The 16,458-nt window shown below is 33.8% G+C and overlaps 1 protein-coding gene across 1 annotated transcript; it reads right to left on the bottom strand.

Annotated features, from left to right (window-relative positions):
- Positions 1-6,905: 6,905 nt before the first annotated feature.
- LOC147473921 (transcription factor MYB60-like) lies at positions 6,906-8,573 on the bottom strand. Its single transcript, XM_086586868.1, has 3 exons — positions 8,358-8,573; positions 8,024-8,153; positions 6,906-7,765 (listed from the first exon to the last, which is right to left on the bottom strand). Exons 1-3 carry the CDS (start codon positions 8,488-8,490, stop codon positions 7,090-7,092), a joined length of 939 nt encoding a protein of 312 aa, XP_086442994.1. The 5' UTR covers positions 8,491-8,573; the 3' UTR covers positions 6,906-7,089.
- Between the last annotated feature and the right edge of the window lie 7,885 nt (positions 8,574-16,458).

Raw genomic sequence — 16,458 nt, 5'->3', positions numbered from 1 at the left:
GATGCGTCATCCATAATGGAATTTAAACATTTATTCATAGTTAAGGATTCCAAAAATCACAATTCTGGCCACAATAATTACGACATATTCCAATTAAATTTATAAATTTATAAATTTTCAACACTATATATATATCACAATTTTGGTTGTATATATATATATCGGTGGAATAACGAGATTTAATTAAAGTGGACATTGGGATTAAATAAATTATATATCAAACCAAAACAAATTACATGTGGAGAATTAAATTATACAAAAAAATAACATCACAAAATATATAATAGAAAATGAAAAAAAAAAATAACGGCAAAACAATAATAACAAACATTTCAAAACATATATAATACTGAAACTAACGTCAAAGAACAATTAATGGGGAACCAAAAACTGGATGTAAATGCATCGAACTAACCTTAAATAATATTTAACAGGAAATCGAAAACTAGATGCAAATGCAAACATTAAACTAATCTTAAAAAGTAACTAATAGAAAATCAGAATATGGATATAATTGCATTAAACTAACCTCAAAGAATAACTAACGGAAAATCAAAGCTTAGATACAAATACATCAAACTAATATCAAAAAATAATTGTCGGAAAATCGGAAACTGATGCAAATGCATTGAACTAACCTTCAAAGATTAAATTAACGGGAAATCAAAAATGAATGCAACTGCATTAAACTAACCTCAAAGAAAAATTAATTATAAATTGGAAACATGATGCAAATGCATGGAACTAATCTTAAAGAATAATTAACGGAAAATCGAAAACTGGATGCAACTGCACTGAACTAATCTTAAAAAATAAACTGGATACAAATGCATTGAACTAACCTCAAGAAATAATTAACGAGAAATTGGAAATTGGATGCAAATTCATTGAACTAACCTCAAACAATAATTGACGGAAAATCAAAAACTAGATACAAATGCAACCTTATCAAATAATAAACGAGAAATCGAAAACTGTATGCAAATACATTAAACTAATCTCACAGAATAATTAACGGAAAATCAGAAACTGGATGCAAATGCATTGAGCTGACTTCAAAGAACAATTAATAGGAAATTGGAAATTGGATGCAAATGTATTGAACTAACTGCAAAGAATAATTAACTAGAAATCGGAAAATAGATGCAACCACATTGAACTAACCTCCAAAATAAATAACGGTAATAAAAAATTAGATTCAACTACATTAAACTAACCTCAAAATATAAATAACGAAAAATCAGAAACTGGATGCAAATGCATTGAACTAACTTCAAAACATAGTTAGATTATATGTTGTGAGAATATCTCGATAAGTATAATTTTGCATTTAAAATTGTGTTTATCTTATCTTTTTCCGTATGATGGATAACTCCTTACTATTCAAGTAGCTTTAATATATATATATATATATGAACTTCGTCTTATTAAGCAACCTCACAAAACTTCAATCAAATTTCTATTATTAAACAACAAAATGAAGTTGAAGGGTTTTATCAAAGGTGAGTTTTTTTTAATGGAGAGTGAGATTTTCACGTTATAAAAAATTTGGATGAGTGATCAATATAATATTAATATATAACTTAAATATTTTTTAGAATAATTAATATAACAACACCCGTTCGTAGATAATTTTTGCAGATTCCACATAGTGAGTCATGCATAATTTAAAAAATAATTAATGAGAAATTGGAAACTGAATAATCTTTGATGATCCCACATAGTAAATCAAACATAATTTATTTTTTATGTTATGTTTGTAAGGACACTACAGATGGATCAGTAGAAGTTGGTATTACACACCACATTAGATAATTAAAAGGAAATCGAAAACTGGATTCAAATACATAACTGAGCTCAATGAGTAATTAACGGGAAATCGAAAATTTTATGCAAATGTAATAAACTAAACTAAAAAAGTAATTAACTAGAAATCGAAACTGGATGCAATTGCATTAAACTAACATCAGAGAATAACTAACGGAAAATTAGAAATTGGATGCAAATCCTTGAAAAATATTTAATAGAAAATCGTAAATGGTATGCAAATATATCAAACAAACCTCAAATAATAATTAATGGGAAACCAGAAATTGTATGCAAATGCATTGAACTAAACTAAAAAAATAATTAACAGAAAATAAAAACCGAATGCAACTGCATTGAACTAACTTCATAGAATAATTGGTGGGAAATAAAAACTAAATGCAAATATGCATTAAAATAACCTCAAAGAATAGTTAACGGGAAGTCAGAAACCGGATGTAATTGCATCGAACTAACCTCAAAGCATAAATAATCAGAAACTAGATGCAGATGTATTGAACTAACCTTAAAGAATTATTAACGGAAATCAGAAACTAGATGCAATTGCAATGAACTAATCTCAAAGACTAATTAACGAAACATTGAAAAATGGATGAAACTGCACTGAACTAACCTAAATGAATAATTAACAGAAAATTATAAATTTGATCTAATTGCATTGAACTAACCTCAAAAAATAATTAACGGAAAATCAGAAACTTGATACAAATGCATTAAACTAACCTAAAAAAACAATTAACATAAAATCGGAAATTTGATACAACTACATTGAACTAACCTCAAAGAATAATTAACGAAAAATCATAAACTGGAAAGAACTGCATTAAACTAAAATTAGATATTAACTAACGGGAAATCAGAAATTGAATGCAAATGCATTGAAATAACCTCAAAGAATAGTGAACTGGAAATCAGCAGCCGGATGTAACTGCATCACTGACCTCAAAGCATAAATAACTATAAATTGTAAACTATCGAACTAACCTAAAAAAACAATTAACGGGAAATCAGAAACTGGATGCAAATGTATTGAACAAATCACAAAGAGTAATTAACGAAACATCGAAAACTGGATGTAACTGTATTGAATTAACCTTAATGAATAACTAGCGGAAAATTATAAAGTGGATGCAATTGCACTTAACTAACCTCAAATAATAATTAACGGGAAATCGGAAACTTGATGCAACTGCATTGAACTAACCTCAAAGAATAATTAATAAAAAATTGAAAATTGAATGCAACGTACTACATTGAACTAACCTCAAAGAATAATTAATAGAAAATAAAAAACTTGATGCAAATGCATTGAACTAATAACCCTAAAACATGTTTGTATTATATGTAGAGGGAATAAATGTCTCGACAAATATAGTTTTGCATTTTAAGTAGCGTTTATCATAATTTTTTTTTATTATGATTAAGAATTTCATGCTATTCAAGTAGCTTCAATATTATCTTCGTCACATTGTGCATTCTTACAAAACTTCAATCAAACTTCTATTATTAAACCTAACAACAAAAAGAAGTCGATAAGTTTTATCAAGGTTTGATGTTTCCTTTTTATAGAGAGTGGTGTAAGAAATTTGAATGATTGATTAATATAATTTTCATATCTTATAGCTATGCATAGTTACTAATATATTTTTACAATAATTTAATATAACGGCACCCGTTCGTAGAACGGATTCAAAACTAGTATATATAAAGACAATAGAGTGTAAATTGTTTGTGCAAAAAGGTATTGTTTACCTTGATTGATAACTGTGAAAAGTGTCCACGATCAGCAAACATAGCTTTTGAACCTGCAAGAATGGAAAGAGAACTGAGAAAGGAAATGGATAATGAGATGGTGCAAGTAAAGATTCTGCTTGTATATACAATTAGTACCTGCTATGACATCCACCCTCTTCTTTGTGTCTTCAAAAATTTATGCATGTAATAGGGAGATAGTGCTTTGATATGCTTGAGGATTCCAGTGAAAAATATTATATACACCGGTCAAGCTGATGCATAAAAGCCATGTTATGACAATTGGAGCAAATAGGAAGCCCACCCGGTGAGTTCTGTAATGTTGGAGGGCAAACAAACATACCAGTGTGACATAGGCAACATGAAGCTCTACATCTGCAAAATTGATGAACTTTAGCTAGGAGATAGAGCATTGAGCTAGACAAATACAATACCTTCAAACAGCAGCTAATTAGTAGACACACTAGAGTCAAAAATTTTGACAAGGATATTTAAGAAAGGGGAAATGGTCATTTTCTGTGAAAGTTGTCGAAGTTGTTACATTTGATAGCTTAATTAGCCTGACAGAGAACATACTATTTAGAAACAATGAGTCACTAAAGTAGTGACAGTACTTTTGAGGGTTAGTAGTTATGGTTAATTTACCGTGCTTCAACAATCTTCATAGTTTCATCCCTATTTTGCATAATACCACAAAATTATATAAATTAATATACATGTATGAGCTGTAAATCGATCTAACCCAACTTCTAGAACTCCGGAAAAATGTCCCACTGGTCAAGGATAGATGTTGATAGGTTTATTTTAAGATTTATTTTTGAAAAAGTGATGCTTATCGCTCTACTAAGAGTAAAAAAGAACCTGCAATTTAGGTTTCTGACTTTAGCAGACAATGAAAGCCTAAGATTTGGCTTTTAAGTTTCCCATAGAATGCAAGCCTCAAGCTTCAAGGTTCATATTGAACATCGAATTCGATAATTCTTCAGAGACAAATACTTTAGGCTAGACTACACCAAAATAAAGAAAAAACTTATCAAAACCTCAAAAAAATCACAATTTTAAGAAACATAAAAAAACTTAATTAAAAGTTCTCAATTAAAGAACAACTTAGAGATACTTGTTTCAAAGTTCACAACCTCAGGTCCTCTATTCCTTTCTTTTCTATAATTTCTAGTCTGACTCTATTTTGATAATTATTGCAAGTGTGGCATCGATTACTCTAATGAACAGAACACCAGAAACTTAAACTTACGACTTTAATCACAAGAACTAAATGATTCAAAGAATATCGCCATTTTGAAATATTAAGAATACTTAAACATTCAAAGAATATTTTTCTAAGCTTATGATTTGAAAGCATATGGAAAAGAATTGGTGATAACTTGCTAACCTTGGTTATGCTTTGTTTCCGATATATTTTTTTCAACTTTTGGTGAAAATAAAAGCGCGAAAATGGGTGCGGTCCAGTGAAATATTAGTGCCAAAGCATTTACAACATAATACAAGGAATATATTTACGATTTCTTCAAGTAACACCACCAACAGATTACAAAGCGTAGCCAATATTTGGAGCTAGAAAACAAAAATCAAGTTTCCCCAACGCTTTGAAAGCGTCCCTTGAATAAGGTCACCACTTGCAACGCTAAAAAGCGTGGCTACTACACTTAAAATAACTTTAAAAAGATTTTTAAAAAATATTAATTGCGGAAAAATTATCAACGATGCTTACAAGCGTCGCAGATAATGTCCTGATTATACCCTACCAAAACAGAGTTGCTATGCTTTAGCAACCCTTTGAAAGCGTCGAAAATAAAAACATTGCAAAAATACCCATTTGTTATAGTAAATAGATACGAGCAATGATTGTTCATAGCTCGTGTTGAGATATGAACAGTGATTGTTCATACCCCAAATATGTATGAACAATAATTGTTCATACTCTAATAGATATTCTTACTAATCATACATTATGTTGTTAAGGTATTAACAATGGGGTATAAACAATAATTATTCATAGCTCATGTTGAAATATAAATAGTAATTATTTATACTCAAATATGTGTTATTATTATTTATCATATATTATGTTAATGTATGAACAGTGATTGTTCATAGCTCACCCTAAATAGGTATGAACAATAATTGTTTATACTATATACACTAGGTCGTTTCTATTGGTTCGGGGGTTTATTATTTTGCCTCAGGGGTAAACTTGACTTTTCATCTATCTGATCCGTTTTTATTTTTCGTCAAGAGTATACTTGACATTTCATCTATCTGGTACTTGTGAGTGCGTGATTAAAGAAAAGTGGTTTTGAGAGTGATTTTTTCGTCCGATTTATAATTGAGAGTTAATCTATGCCAAAATTAAGGCTTTCGGATACTTGACATTTAGCATTTCTAGACTTTCCTCTCTTTTTTTTTTTTTTTTTTTTGGCAGTTTTATTTACATCTAAACATTTCCAACAGTACAAGTAGCTGTAAGATCATTTTTTTTTTTGGTAAAGCAGGAAGATCATTGAAAATTGAAGAGTACACTAGTTAGAGTCTTACATACAGACAGGTGGAATGCCCCCTTTTTTTTTTGCTTGCTAACTTTAAAGCCTACCAATTCGTTTTGCTGCTGGTAGGATTTACGTGACACCACCCAACTCGATCTCCATATGGTTAATAATCCTCCCACTCACATGTTGCCACCCTAAGCAATCACCTGCCATAACACAATAATGGCGGAGTGCACAAACTGTTGTAGCTTAATATCCATCTTTCACCGGGGGTGTATCACAACGCACTTTTGACGTGTGCATAGTCGCAAGTCATAAATGGATTTGCAAAATCGTAAAGCAGAAGGTCGGTTATAATGTACCAAATATGCATATCAAATACCATCAATGAATGACGAATGAGGCTTAAGCTTCCCAGATACCCTTTTAACGTGGTGACATTTATTAGTGATCGATTCAGCAGATAGCCAGATACCACAAAAGTGTACCACTTGGAAAGTGGTTGTACATTTGGTCTAAAAAAAACCAGTTGGTAATTTTATGAGGATGACAGATGAGTATGCTCGATCGGGTTTAATATGGCTATATGCTTTGAAAGCTCTGATAACAAACGGTGCAATTGAAGGGTAAATTTTCAGGAACAAGGATCTAGCTGAATACCAAGTAAGATGCCTATTCGTGAGAAAGGTAGAAGAACAAACGTTTTGCATATATATATATAACAATTTTCACTTTTGCTAAGCATAAGTGATACCCCCATTAGTAGTTAGTTAGGAATACCCCCCATTAGTATTAGTAGTTGCAATTAGGGATATCCCTCCATTTTTAAAAATACAACCCCCCCAAGATCGAACAGCTATATATATGTTCAACTTAAATATAATCCGTACGTACACAAGTACTATTTTTTACATCTGCTGAAGCTATCACAAGGTTAACCCAAAAAACAATTCATGTAAGAAGAGCTAATCTGCTAATCCATACATAACAATTGAACCATCTACCATCAGAGATTTGGACCAATATTGTCAGCTATTGACAATTCCACCATTCCCTCTTCGTGTCCTGAAGCTTCATCTAAGAGCCATTTCTCAAGCAAACACAGGGGAGGATGCTTCTCCACTCTCAGCTCAATCTCGGACATCAAATGGAACTTTTCGTCCGTGGGATTTGTTATTTGAGACCCACGAAGGGTAGATTCAGATGATGATTTATCCCAACAGAGGCTGCTCGCATTCTGAAACGAGAAGAGAGATTCCATGTCTTCTTGTGAAATGAGATCACATCTTTCTTTTTCAAATTTATTAGCTTGGTTGTACTGGAAAGCATTTATCACATCGACGGCAAGGATGCTACTTCCGTGCTGTTTCTCTTGGGGCATTTTTACTTTTGTACCTTTTGGTGAAGTCTTCATCCAACCTTCCAAGAGCCTCGAAATGTTTTCGGTGCTTGAAGCGTAAGTTGATGCCTGATTTAACCTAAGAAGGGAAGCTTGGTCGGTAACATTAATGCTCCTTTTCTCACCGTAGTTCTTGGAGACATAAGTTTTTGGTTCTGATGCCGTTAATTCAGGAGCCATAGCTGATTGAAGTTTTTTAATCTTCTTCTTTAGGTGGGTGTTCCAGTAGTTCTTTATATCATTATCTGTTCTTTGTGGAAGGTAGGATGCTATGGCTGCCCATCTGCCGGGAAAGATATAAAAAAAAAAAGAGCCCAGGAAATTAAACTGGACAATTTAAGATAGCCAAAGAGAATATCAGAAGTAACGTAGATTATGGCTTTTTGCTTATTAGTGTTAACTTGTGTAGTTTAGATGCTTTTCGAGGCAGTACCCGGTAAAATTTCCAACCAGGGCCCGGGATTAGTAGAGATCGGTGCCCGCCGGACACCCAGTTACCAAAAATAATAATAATAATAAAAAAAAATTGAGAAATACATACTTGTTACCCAGTAAGGCTTGTAAATGAATTATCAATCCTTCTTCATGAGCAGTGAAGTTTCCGCGCTTAATCCCTGGTCTAAGGTAATTAGTCCATCTCAACCTGCAGCTTTTGCTGCATCTTGACAACCCTTAAAAAGTGACACAAAACGATTCAAAGCCAGACTTATTCAGATTGAAACAAACAGCCTTGATGAAGAAGTTCATCAGGACAGACGAAACTTACAGAAAATGAAAAAGAAAACAACAAGTGCAAGTTGAGATATATTAACCACCTGAAAACAAAAGCAGGAAACCAAAGTGGATATGTAAGTATTTGGAGCTAGACTAATTACCAGTATTTGTAGGGACTGATCTCCAGTTTCCTGCTCCATGTTCTTGAATGTATGTTACCAAGATGATGTCTTCCTCAGGTGTCCATGGTCCCTTTTTGACACCAACCTTATCACAACAAGGTGGTCTTCCCATGGCTTACTCAATTCTTCACTTTACTCTCCTTCAAGCCTGCAACTCGTTCTATTTTATGTTCTAGTTCTCTATGTTCTATGTTCCTCTCTAGCTTACTGTCTAACTAATTAACTAGCATGACACTCGCAAAAAGTTTCACGAGCATGTGAGTGTTTATATACATTATTACATGGTGACTTGGAAGGGTGGGGGTTAGCATTTTCACAGGCTGATCTATCGAATCCATTTTTGCTGCAATTTTTGGGATGCTGAGTTTGCTTCTGGACGAATGAGAAACAGCCACGTGGCCTATAAATAAAGGACCGTTTTCCATTATTTCTTTTTTTTTTGTTTGTTTTCTTCCGTATTATCACACATAAACTTGAAAACAAAGCAAAATTAACTGTATCATAAGGTTATTAACAGTAATCAAAAGTCAAAACATCTAAGTACCATTCAACTTTGGTTGTTGAAAATTAAACTTGAACTAAAATTCAATTGATTTGATTCCAAAATTTCAAATGTCACAAATAGGCCTGGAAGAGTTAAAGTTCATCACACTCCATAGGAAAAAAAAAACATCACAAAAAGAGATGGGTTGGGGTTGGAGTGAATTTAGAGATTGTTCACGAAAGATAATAGGATATATTTGGTATTAATTGGCTTTTGGGGGATCATTTATTAACTTAAAAAATTGACAAAAGTAATCAAAAAGCGTTTTGAAATGGGGTATGTTACAATTGTGTGTGTGGTATGTTCTCATTCGGCTGGATGCAAACTCAGCATACAAACATTGCAGCAAAAATGGGCTCCGAATCAATCTACCACTCATAGTCACCTGGCTCTTGATATTACCTTTCTTTACAAATATTGTCAAATTGCATACGCTAAAGTCAGCTGCTGAGTTGAATTTCCTCCCTGTCCCCCGTCACATGGATCGACACTCCTTTCCCAAAAAAGTAGAAACTTCCTACCCTCAATCTCTAATAAATTCTAATAGCCAATCCAATTTGTATGGGTGAAATTTGAGCTAATCAAGTTGAGCTTCACTGTGTTCAAACTCAGCTCGTTTATTAAGCGAGTTTTAAAAAAAGTTCAAACTTGGTTCATATAATATATAAATGAGGATAAAATTTCTTTTTTGAGTTTGATAAAAGTCTTTTACTGAAACACAATTAATTCAGTAAGTGTTTGATTCAATCGGGCTAAGTGTTTGATTATATATATAGAAGAAGATATAATTTCTTTAAGTGTTTGATTATATATATAGAAGAGGATATAATTTCTTTTTTGAGTTTGATTCAATATATATATATATATAAGAGGATAAAATTTCTTTTTTGAGTTTGATTAAATCTAGTAAGTGTTTGATTCAATATAGAATTTCTTTTTTTTTAGAGTACTAATCTCGAGGGGCATGAGATTAAATCTCAGCCACCACATAACACCAGTCCTATTATGTTATATTGATGATATATAAATGAGTCCGAGCCAAGCTTTTAGCGAGCCGAGCCCAATAGCTTGGTTATTTTATCCTACAGTGATGCTATTTGAGCTTATCGAGCCGAGATTCATCAAGCTCGTTTGTTACACAAACTATAATATAAGCTCAAGCTCAGCTCATTTACACGAACTATAAATAAATGAGCTCGAGTGCTCATCACAAATTCCACCCTTACCGAATTAGTAGAGTGCAATAAATAATAATAATAATAATTTGGTAGCGTAGCAGTTGATGTATGTTGTATAGTTGTATCTGTGTTGGTATTCCTAATTTTGGGCATTCAACTAAATTTGTTTTTGACAGACCCCATGGGGAAATGCGGTAATTCATAAGAAATAAATATAAAGTTATTTGCAGAGCACTACTTTTTTTTAAAAAAAGGGATCACATTGGAGGATACAGGGGGTGCAGTCTCTCACGCACACAAGGTTCTAAACATGGAGCATGCAAAGCTTTTGGCTGCTGAGATGGCGGTCAATTTTGGGCGACAACCAGGCATTGGGGCTTCTCCAGGGTGTGAATTTACACCTCCACATAGGGCATTGTTAAGATTTTACACCCTCCATTCCACTTCAATGTGTAGCTTGGAAATTTACACACTGAAACCTCTCCAATGAGAAACTTTTACCAACTTCGAACTTAATAAATCGGACGTGATATGTAATGATGTTTGAAAAATTAGGGTTTATTCAATTTTGGCCCCACTTTTAATAGGGTATTCAGCGTTTAGCTCCTGTAAGTTGCTTAATTCGTTTTTAGCCCCAGTTCTATTAGTTGACTGAGTCAACTTTAACTGTTCCGTATCATATTTTTATAATGACAATTTTACCCTTCACGTGACTTGCACATGGAACTTGTAAATTTCAGTTTCAATTTATTTCGATATTAAATTCCAATACAATTTCATTTCGTTGATTTCGATTTAAATGACCATCTAAATTAAAAAATCAACGGCTTGGATGTTAGTTTTTACATATCACGAGAAGTCAAGGAGTTAGTTTATAATTAGGGTACTAAAATGACTAATTAACAATTACCCTGACAATTAGGGTTTAAGGTTATTTATAAAATTTGGGATAATTTATTTGTAAAATTGAACATAAATTAGTCCAAATTATACTATATAAATTGGGGCTTTTGTCAAATTAGACTTCTATTGTGCATATTGTACATAAATTGGCCCCAATTATATGTACACAAATAGGGGCTTTCAAATTAGGATTATATTGTGTATATTATTGAAGATAAATTAGCCCTAATTACACGTAACAAATTAGGGGTTTTATCCAATTAGGGTTCTATTTTGCAAAGTGAACACTATAAAGTCTATTGAATTATGGGATTTTAGTATATTTAAAAAATATATATATTCAATTTAAATATATTTTTATTTTTGGCCCTTCTTTTAACAAAATTTTAAGCTTTTAGCCCCTCCTCCATTAAAAGACCATGGGAGCAACATTCAAAACTCCAACAGCTAGTAGCTAATAACCTTTGGATGCTAACCGTAAGATTTTGACATGTGTCATTTTGTTTTGTTTAATAAAAAAAGAAATTCACGTATGACACATGTGAAGGTCACTACAACAAAAGGGGTTGGGACCAAAATTCATTGGTAAAAGAATCAATTTATAGGAGCTAAACCCCTAATAATATCCTAACTTAAAATGGGGACCAAAATGTAATTAATAATTTTGTTAAAATAATAAATAACTTTTTGTTAAAGCAAGGATGCCATTTTATCAATTAACAAATGTGGCCTTCTCATTTGGGAAATTGGTTTTCGGTTATAGACCCGAATCCGACTTTACCTTCTTTGACAATGGCGTCGGTGATGTACTTTTTATAAGGGGCGGATATTCTAATTTAACAATTTTTCCCTCGGGTTTTTTTATTCTTGGCTTGATTTTTGTATCCCTTTTCTGTTCTTCTGACCATCGAATCTTCTTCCCTCTTGGAAAAAGAAAAATGTTCTTCCTCGTTTTCCTCCAAAGGTGGTCAAAGCTTAGGTATGTTCTCTCTTTTTCTTTCTTTTTGATTAAATTTGAAAGGGTTAATCCTCCACACCATATAATTTTTTGAATTTTTAGTGTTATCCACATTTACGGATTAGTTAGAGTTTTCGGATATTGTAAATTTAAGGTAAACTTCGATATAATCACCACAGGTTCGGATCTTCTCGGTTGAAAGCTACTTGATTTTATTTGTTAAATGATTAACTGTTTTTTTTGTGTTCAATTGATTGACGGATTCGATATAGCCATATCCGAAATAGAACCTTTGTTTTTCCCTATACTGGTACTTTTGATTGTAGTGAAATAGAAATCCCAATGTTTAATTGGTTAAACATGGAACTGATTTCTTGGTGTTGATGAGAATGAGAACTTATTTGTGAATTTAAAGAGAAATTCATGTTTATATGATTTTGTGAAAAATAATTTATTTTTATTGTATTAAATTTTCAGAAACTGATCCAGAAATTCGACCTTTAATAGTTGGTATTATGTATAATCCCATGGTTTTCCTTGGTGATCCAATTCACAGGGTTTGTTTTTAAAACAAGCAATTTGGTTGTTTCTTTCAATGGTAATTTGGGAAGTTAGTTCTTGATTTTTTTTTAATTATAATTATCGATGCCCACGTTTTATAACCATCTCTCCTTCAACAAGATAACCACAAATCAACATCTTTTGACCACTTGCTTCCCAACAATTCATTAATCAATAAAAAAACCAAAATTACTCTTGATTTGGAAACTTGATGTTATAGTTCCTGCTTTTATTAATTCGCAATAGAAATGAAGGTGAAAAAACAAATAGAGATTCACAATAGAAAGACAAGATCAAATAACCCAACTCAAGATATGTAGTTCCTAATTCTTTGTGTGCTCTTGGGAGATGAGATTTCACTTTTGAAGTCGCTTCTATCCAACAAGCTAGGATGGAGGTTTGATGGAGGGCTCAATTTCATGGACTAGAAGGAATTAATGAACCGTAAACTTTTTTTCTTTGGGTCCTAATTTGTTTCTAGTTATCCCTCCTTTAGAGAAACCGAGCTTAGGAGGCACCAAAGCAAAACTCGATGGTCTAGGGTCCGGGGCATATATAACTTCTAAGTAAGTTTCCAAGAATATGTCCCACTATAGTTTGTTGTTAACCTACTTCATTGATGTCGTTGATGTGCATGCATTGAGATTCTATTATTTTTAGGCCTTGCTATTGAGATTAACAATCAATTTGGTTTTGGAGATAAAACTTAAAAATTTTAATAGTTTTGAAAAAATAATTTAACAATTTCTTGTAACAAGGAATCCTATTTAAAACAAAAAAGATAACCTTTGTTGGACACATTGACCCTCAAGAAAGAGATAATAAGTTGATTAGTGTTTTGTTATGTGCTGAATATATATACACCTAACATACATATTTGAATGGAACAAATTTTGTCTTGTAAACTTCCTTCCCAATTTAATCAACTCACTTGTTCTAATATAGTTTGTTTTTCATTTGTAAAAGGTAGGGAACTTAAATCTTTGTGTGGTGTTTGTGTTTGGTCCATTTTGACTTGGTTTACATTATTATTTGAGTGCATTTTTAATAGTTGTTTATGCATTGCTTATTTGTTGTAGTAGTTAAGTAGTTTGTTGATATTTAAAAATCATCCGAGATGTTCAAATCGGTTCATACAAGTTTGATCCTTTAAGCAAGTAAGAGAACCGGTATATTATCTTCTGTTAATGATGTAATGGTTTTTTTTTTTTCAACAAGTGGGATATATGATTGACAATTAGTTGTATACATTTGGCATTGTAATTCCTTGAAAGCTTGGTGTGTAATGCGAACCTTTAAAAGTGTGTTTGACGAATTCCCGACAGATTTTTAATGAAATTGTTAAATAACTTGTATCCAATGGACCATTCATGTTTCAGAACACTCACTCGTATATGATGATTTTCAATAATCTAGAACTACCAAAAACTCAAACCCCCATCCGGAAAAAAACAAGATGGAAGACTTTGCTATACACTAGCTGCCTTCAAGGATTTGGCACTTCCCATTCAGAATGAGGGGAGTAAAACCGAGAAAAGACCGATGAGAACCGAAAGTGGAAAAAGCTTGAGTGTCATCATTGCGATTGGATACATTCGACTGGATTGACGACTGGTGTCTTTCACCATGTGGCCCCAGACTACAATCCCACTTCAATCCCATGGAAGAAACTTTACCTTTAATAAGGAAGTCGGTTACAACAAAGTGCTAGTCGTTAAGAATTTATGACCCATACATTTATTGGCCTAAACCATCTTCAAAAAAAAAAAGCATCTTAATGAAGTCCTAAAAACTTCTCTATCATCAATCGATGCATTTGATGAAGATCAATTTGGGAGACGATTGTTTTCTTGGGTTTGTTTCTATTAGGCTCTCTAAAAAAAAGTCAAGGGACTTGTTAGCGGTTTCTGGTGGAGCGTGTAAGGATGGAATTGTTACCATGGAGATGGCTTTAGAAGCCTTTGTTGAATGAAGAGACTAGAAGGAGTGCAAGAAGCGTCCCTCTAACTTTCGCAGGTCCTTTCACGCAGAAACGGGGAGAGGTTTTATTTGGGCAAACCATCTCGCTCTAGGAAGGTTATTATTATCCGGGGAATTTCTAGGGGTGGTTGGTAGAACTCCTCCAGGCGAGGCAACTAGTTTGTATCCGGCTGCCATTTTTCCAAAGGCACCACTTTTTTTTTATGAGTCTGCGGTCTTTAAATTTAAAAAGAAAAAGAGGGATGAGAAGAATAACCGTACATGAAGACATGGTGCGGGAACAAACAAACACAGAGATACTACCGCACTACTTAAACGGTCCCAAATTGGGTTTAATTGTGTCGGTTTGGCTGGTGTGTCTTTGCCTCTTAGCAATTCATGTCAAATGGAGTGGGTGATTATATTACCCGAGAGAAGATCCTATCATATTATCAAGAACAACTTCGAGGGATTCTTCACTACCATGATTGGTGAATATGGTGAAGTAAGGATGGGGTAAATGTTCTTCCTCAAGATTATAGGCATTGGAGATGTTCATTTTTGAAACCAACGGTCATGTCGGCCACACCTTGACACTCATCCATGTAAGACATCCACATCCCCTCGACATACGGCTTTCTAATTTCGAAATTAATTTGTACCAATGATGATGGCTTTGTAAACTCGCTTTGGTAATGGGTATGGAACCCAATAATGCTTTTCGATCGAATCGGTTCCATTGTAGCAGCGGAAGGAAAGAAAACTTAGTCTCTCTTTACAAAACACGCTAGCTTGTTTGTGTAAAGCGTATTTAACGCGCGTAAGTGAAGAAGCTTCATCCTAACCGCGGGTACACGGCAAGAGATAATGGTCACACGGGCATAAAAGGGATGGAAGTTCTTGCTAATGCAAAAGGCCATGCCTTTTATTAAAGGTACACATTTAAATACATGTACTCATTGTTTTTGGTGGAAAGCAACACAGGTGTCTTTCCAAAGATTCCATAGATGTCACGAAAGGACACCGTCCCCCTTTTGCACACGCACTTATGTGGTCCTATGAGAGTGAAGTCCCACCGATATCATAACATTCATTGATGATCAAGAAAGATATGGGCCTATAGTCATATTCACCAAGGATGAAGTACTTTCCGTGTTTGAGAAATTCCACAAAGATGGTGGAAAGAGAGACCGGGAAGTTGTCCTTTCCATGTTTCGCCGGATAATGGGGGTGAGTACATTGGGCCATTTGAAGAGTATTGCCGAGCTATGGGATTCGGCCATCTATGATCGCACTTTCTTCCGTTCCCAGACACCGCAAATGAATGGAATAGATGGATAAGAATGAACCGCACCATTGTTGAGAGGATAAGATGCATGCTATCTCACTCTAAGCTACCTAGAAGATGTTTTAGAAGCCGCAGTTCTAGTCCACCATGTGATCAACCCACACCGCTCAAAGCCTCGATCAATAGTGATTATCCGAGAGAGAGTATGGTCATTTTCAAAGATGTTGATTATGGATACTTGAAAATTTGGGTGCGAGGGCATTTGTGCATATTTTCATGAGAGAGATCCAAGCTTGATGACAAAGCCAAGCGCATTTTTCCTGGTTATGGAGATGAAAAGTTTGGTTACAAACTCTATGATCCGATTAACAAGAAGGTAATCCGGTCGAGATGTTGTGTTCTTAGAAGACCAAACCATAGCAGACTTTGGGAGGAGGTGAGAAGCCAGAGGCTTTCACCAATGATCTTGTTGATTCGGAACCGAAAGTTCCTACCGTGGAACGTGTAGAAGGCATTGAGAATGCAGAGAACCATGAGTTTGAAGCTCATGATGAGAATCCTATTGCTTCATAATGGGATAGAACCTATTGGTATAGAAGATGCAGATGAGATGCATGAACCACCACCACCCCAAAAGCTATTATCTCCGCATCCTCCCGGGCACCCTGCCAGAATCCCTTGGCAAGGCG

The sequence above is a fragment of the Coptis chinensis genome, unplaced genomic scaffold, assembly GCF_015680905.1.
Source record: "Coptis chinensis isolate HL-2020 unplaced genomic scaffold, ASM1568090v1 utg1580_pilon_pilon, whole genome shotgun sequence".
NCBI classification, from domain to species: domain Eukaryota; kingdom Viridiplantae; phylum Streptophyta; class Magnoliopsida; order Ranunculales; family Ranunculaceae; genus Coptis; species Coptis chinensis.
The sequence above is the reverse complement of the archived record's forward strand: the minus strand, read 5'-3'. Positions and strand labels throughout refer to the sequence as shown.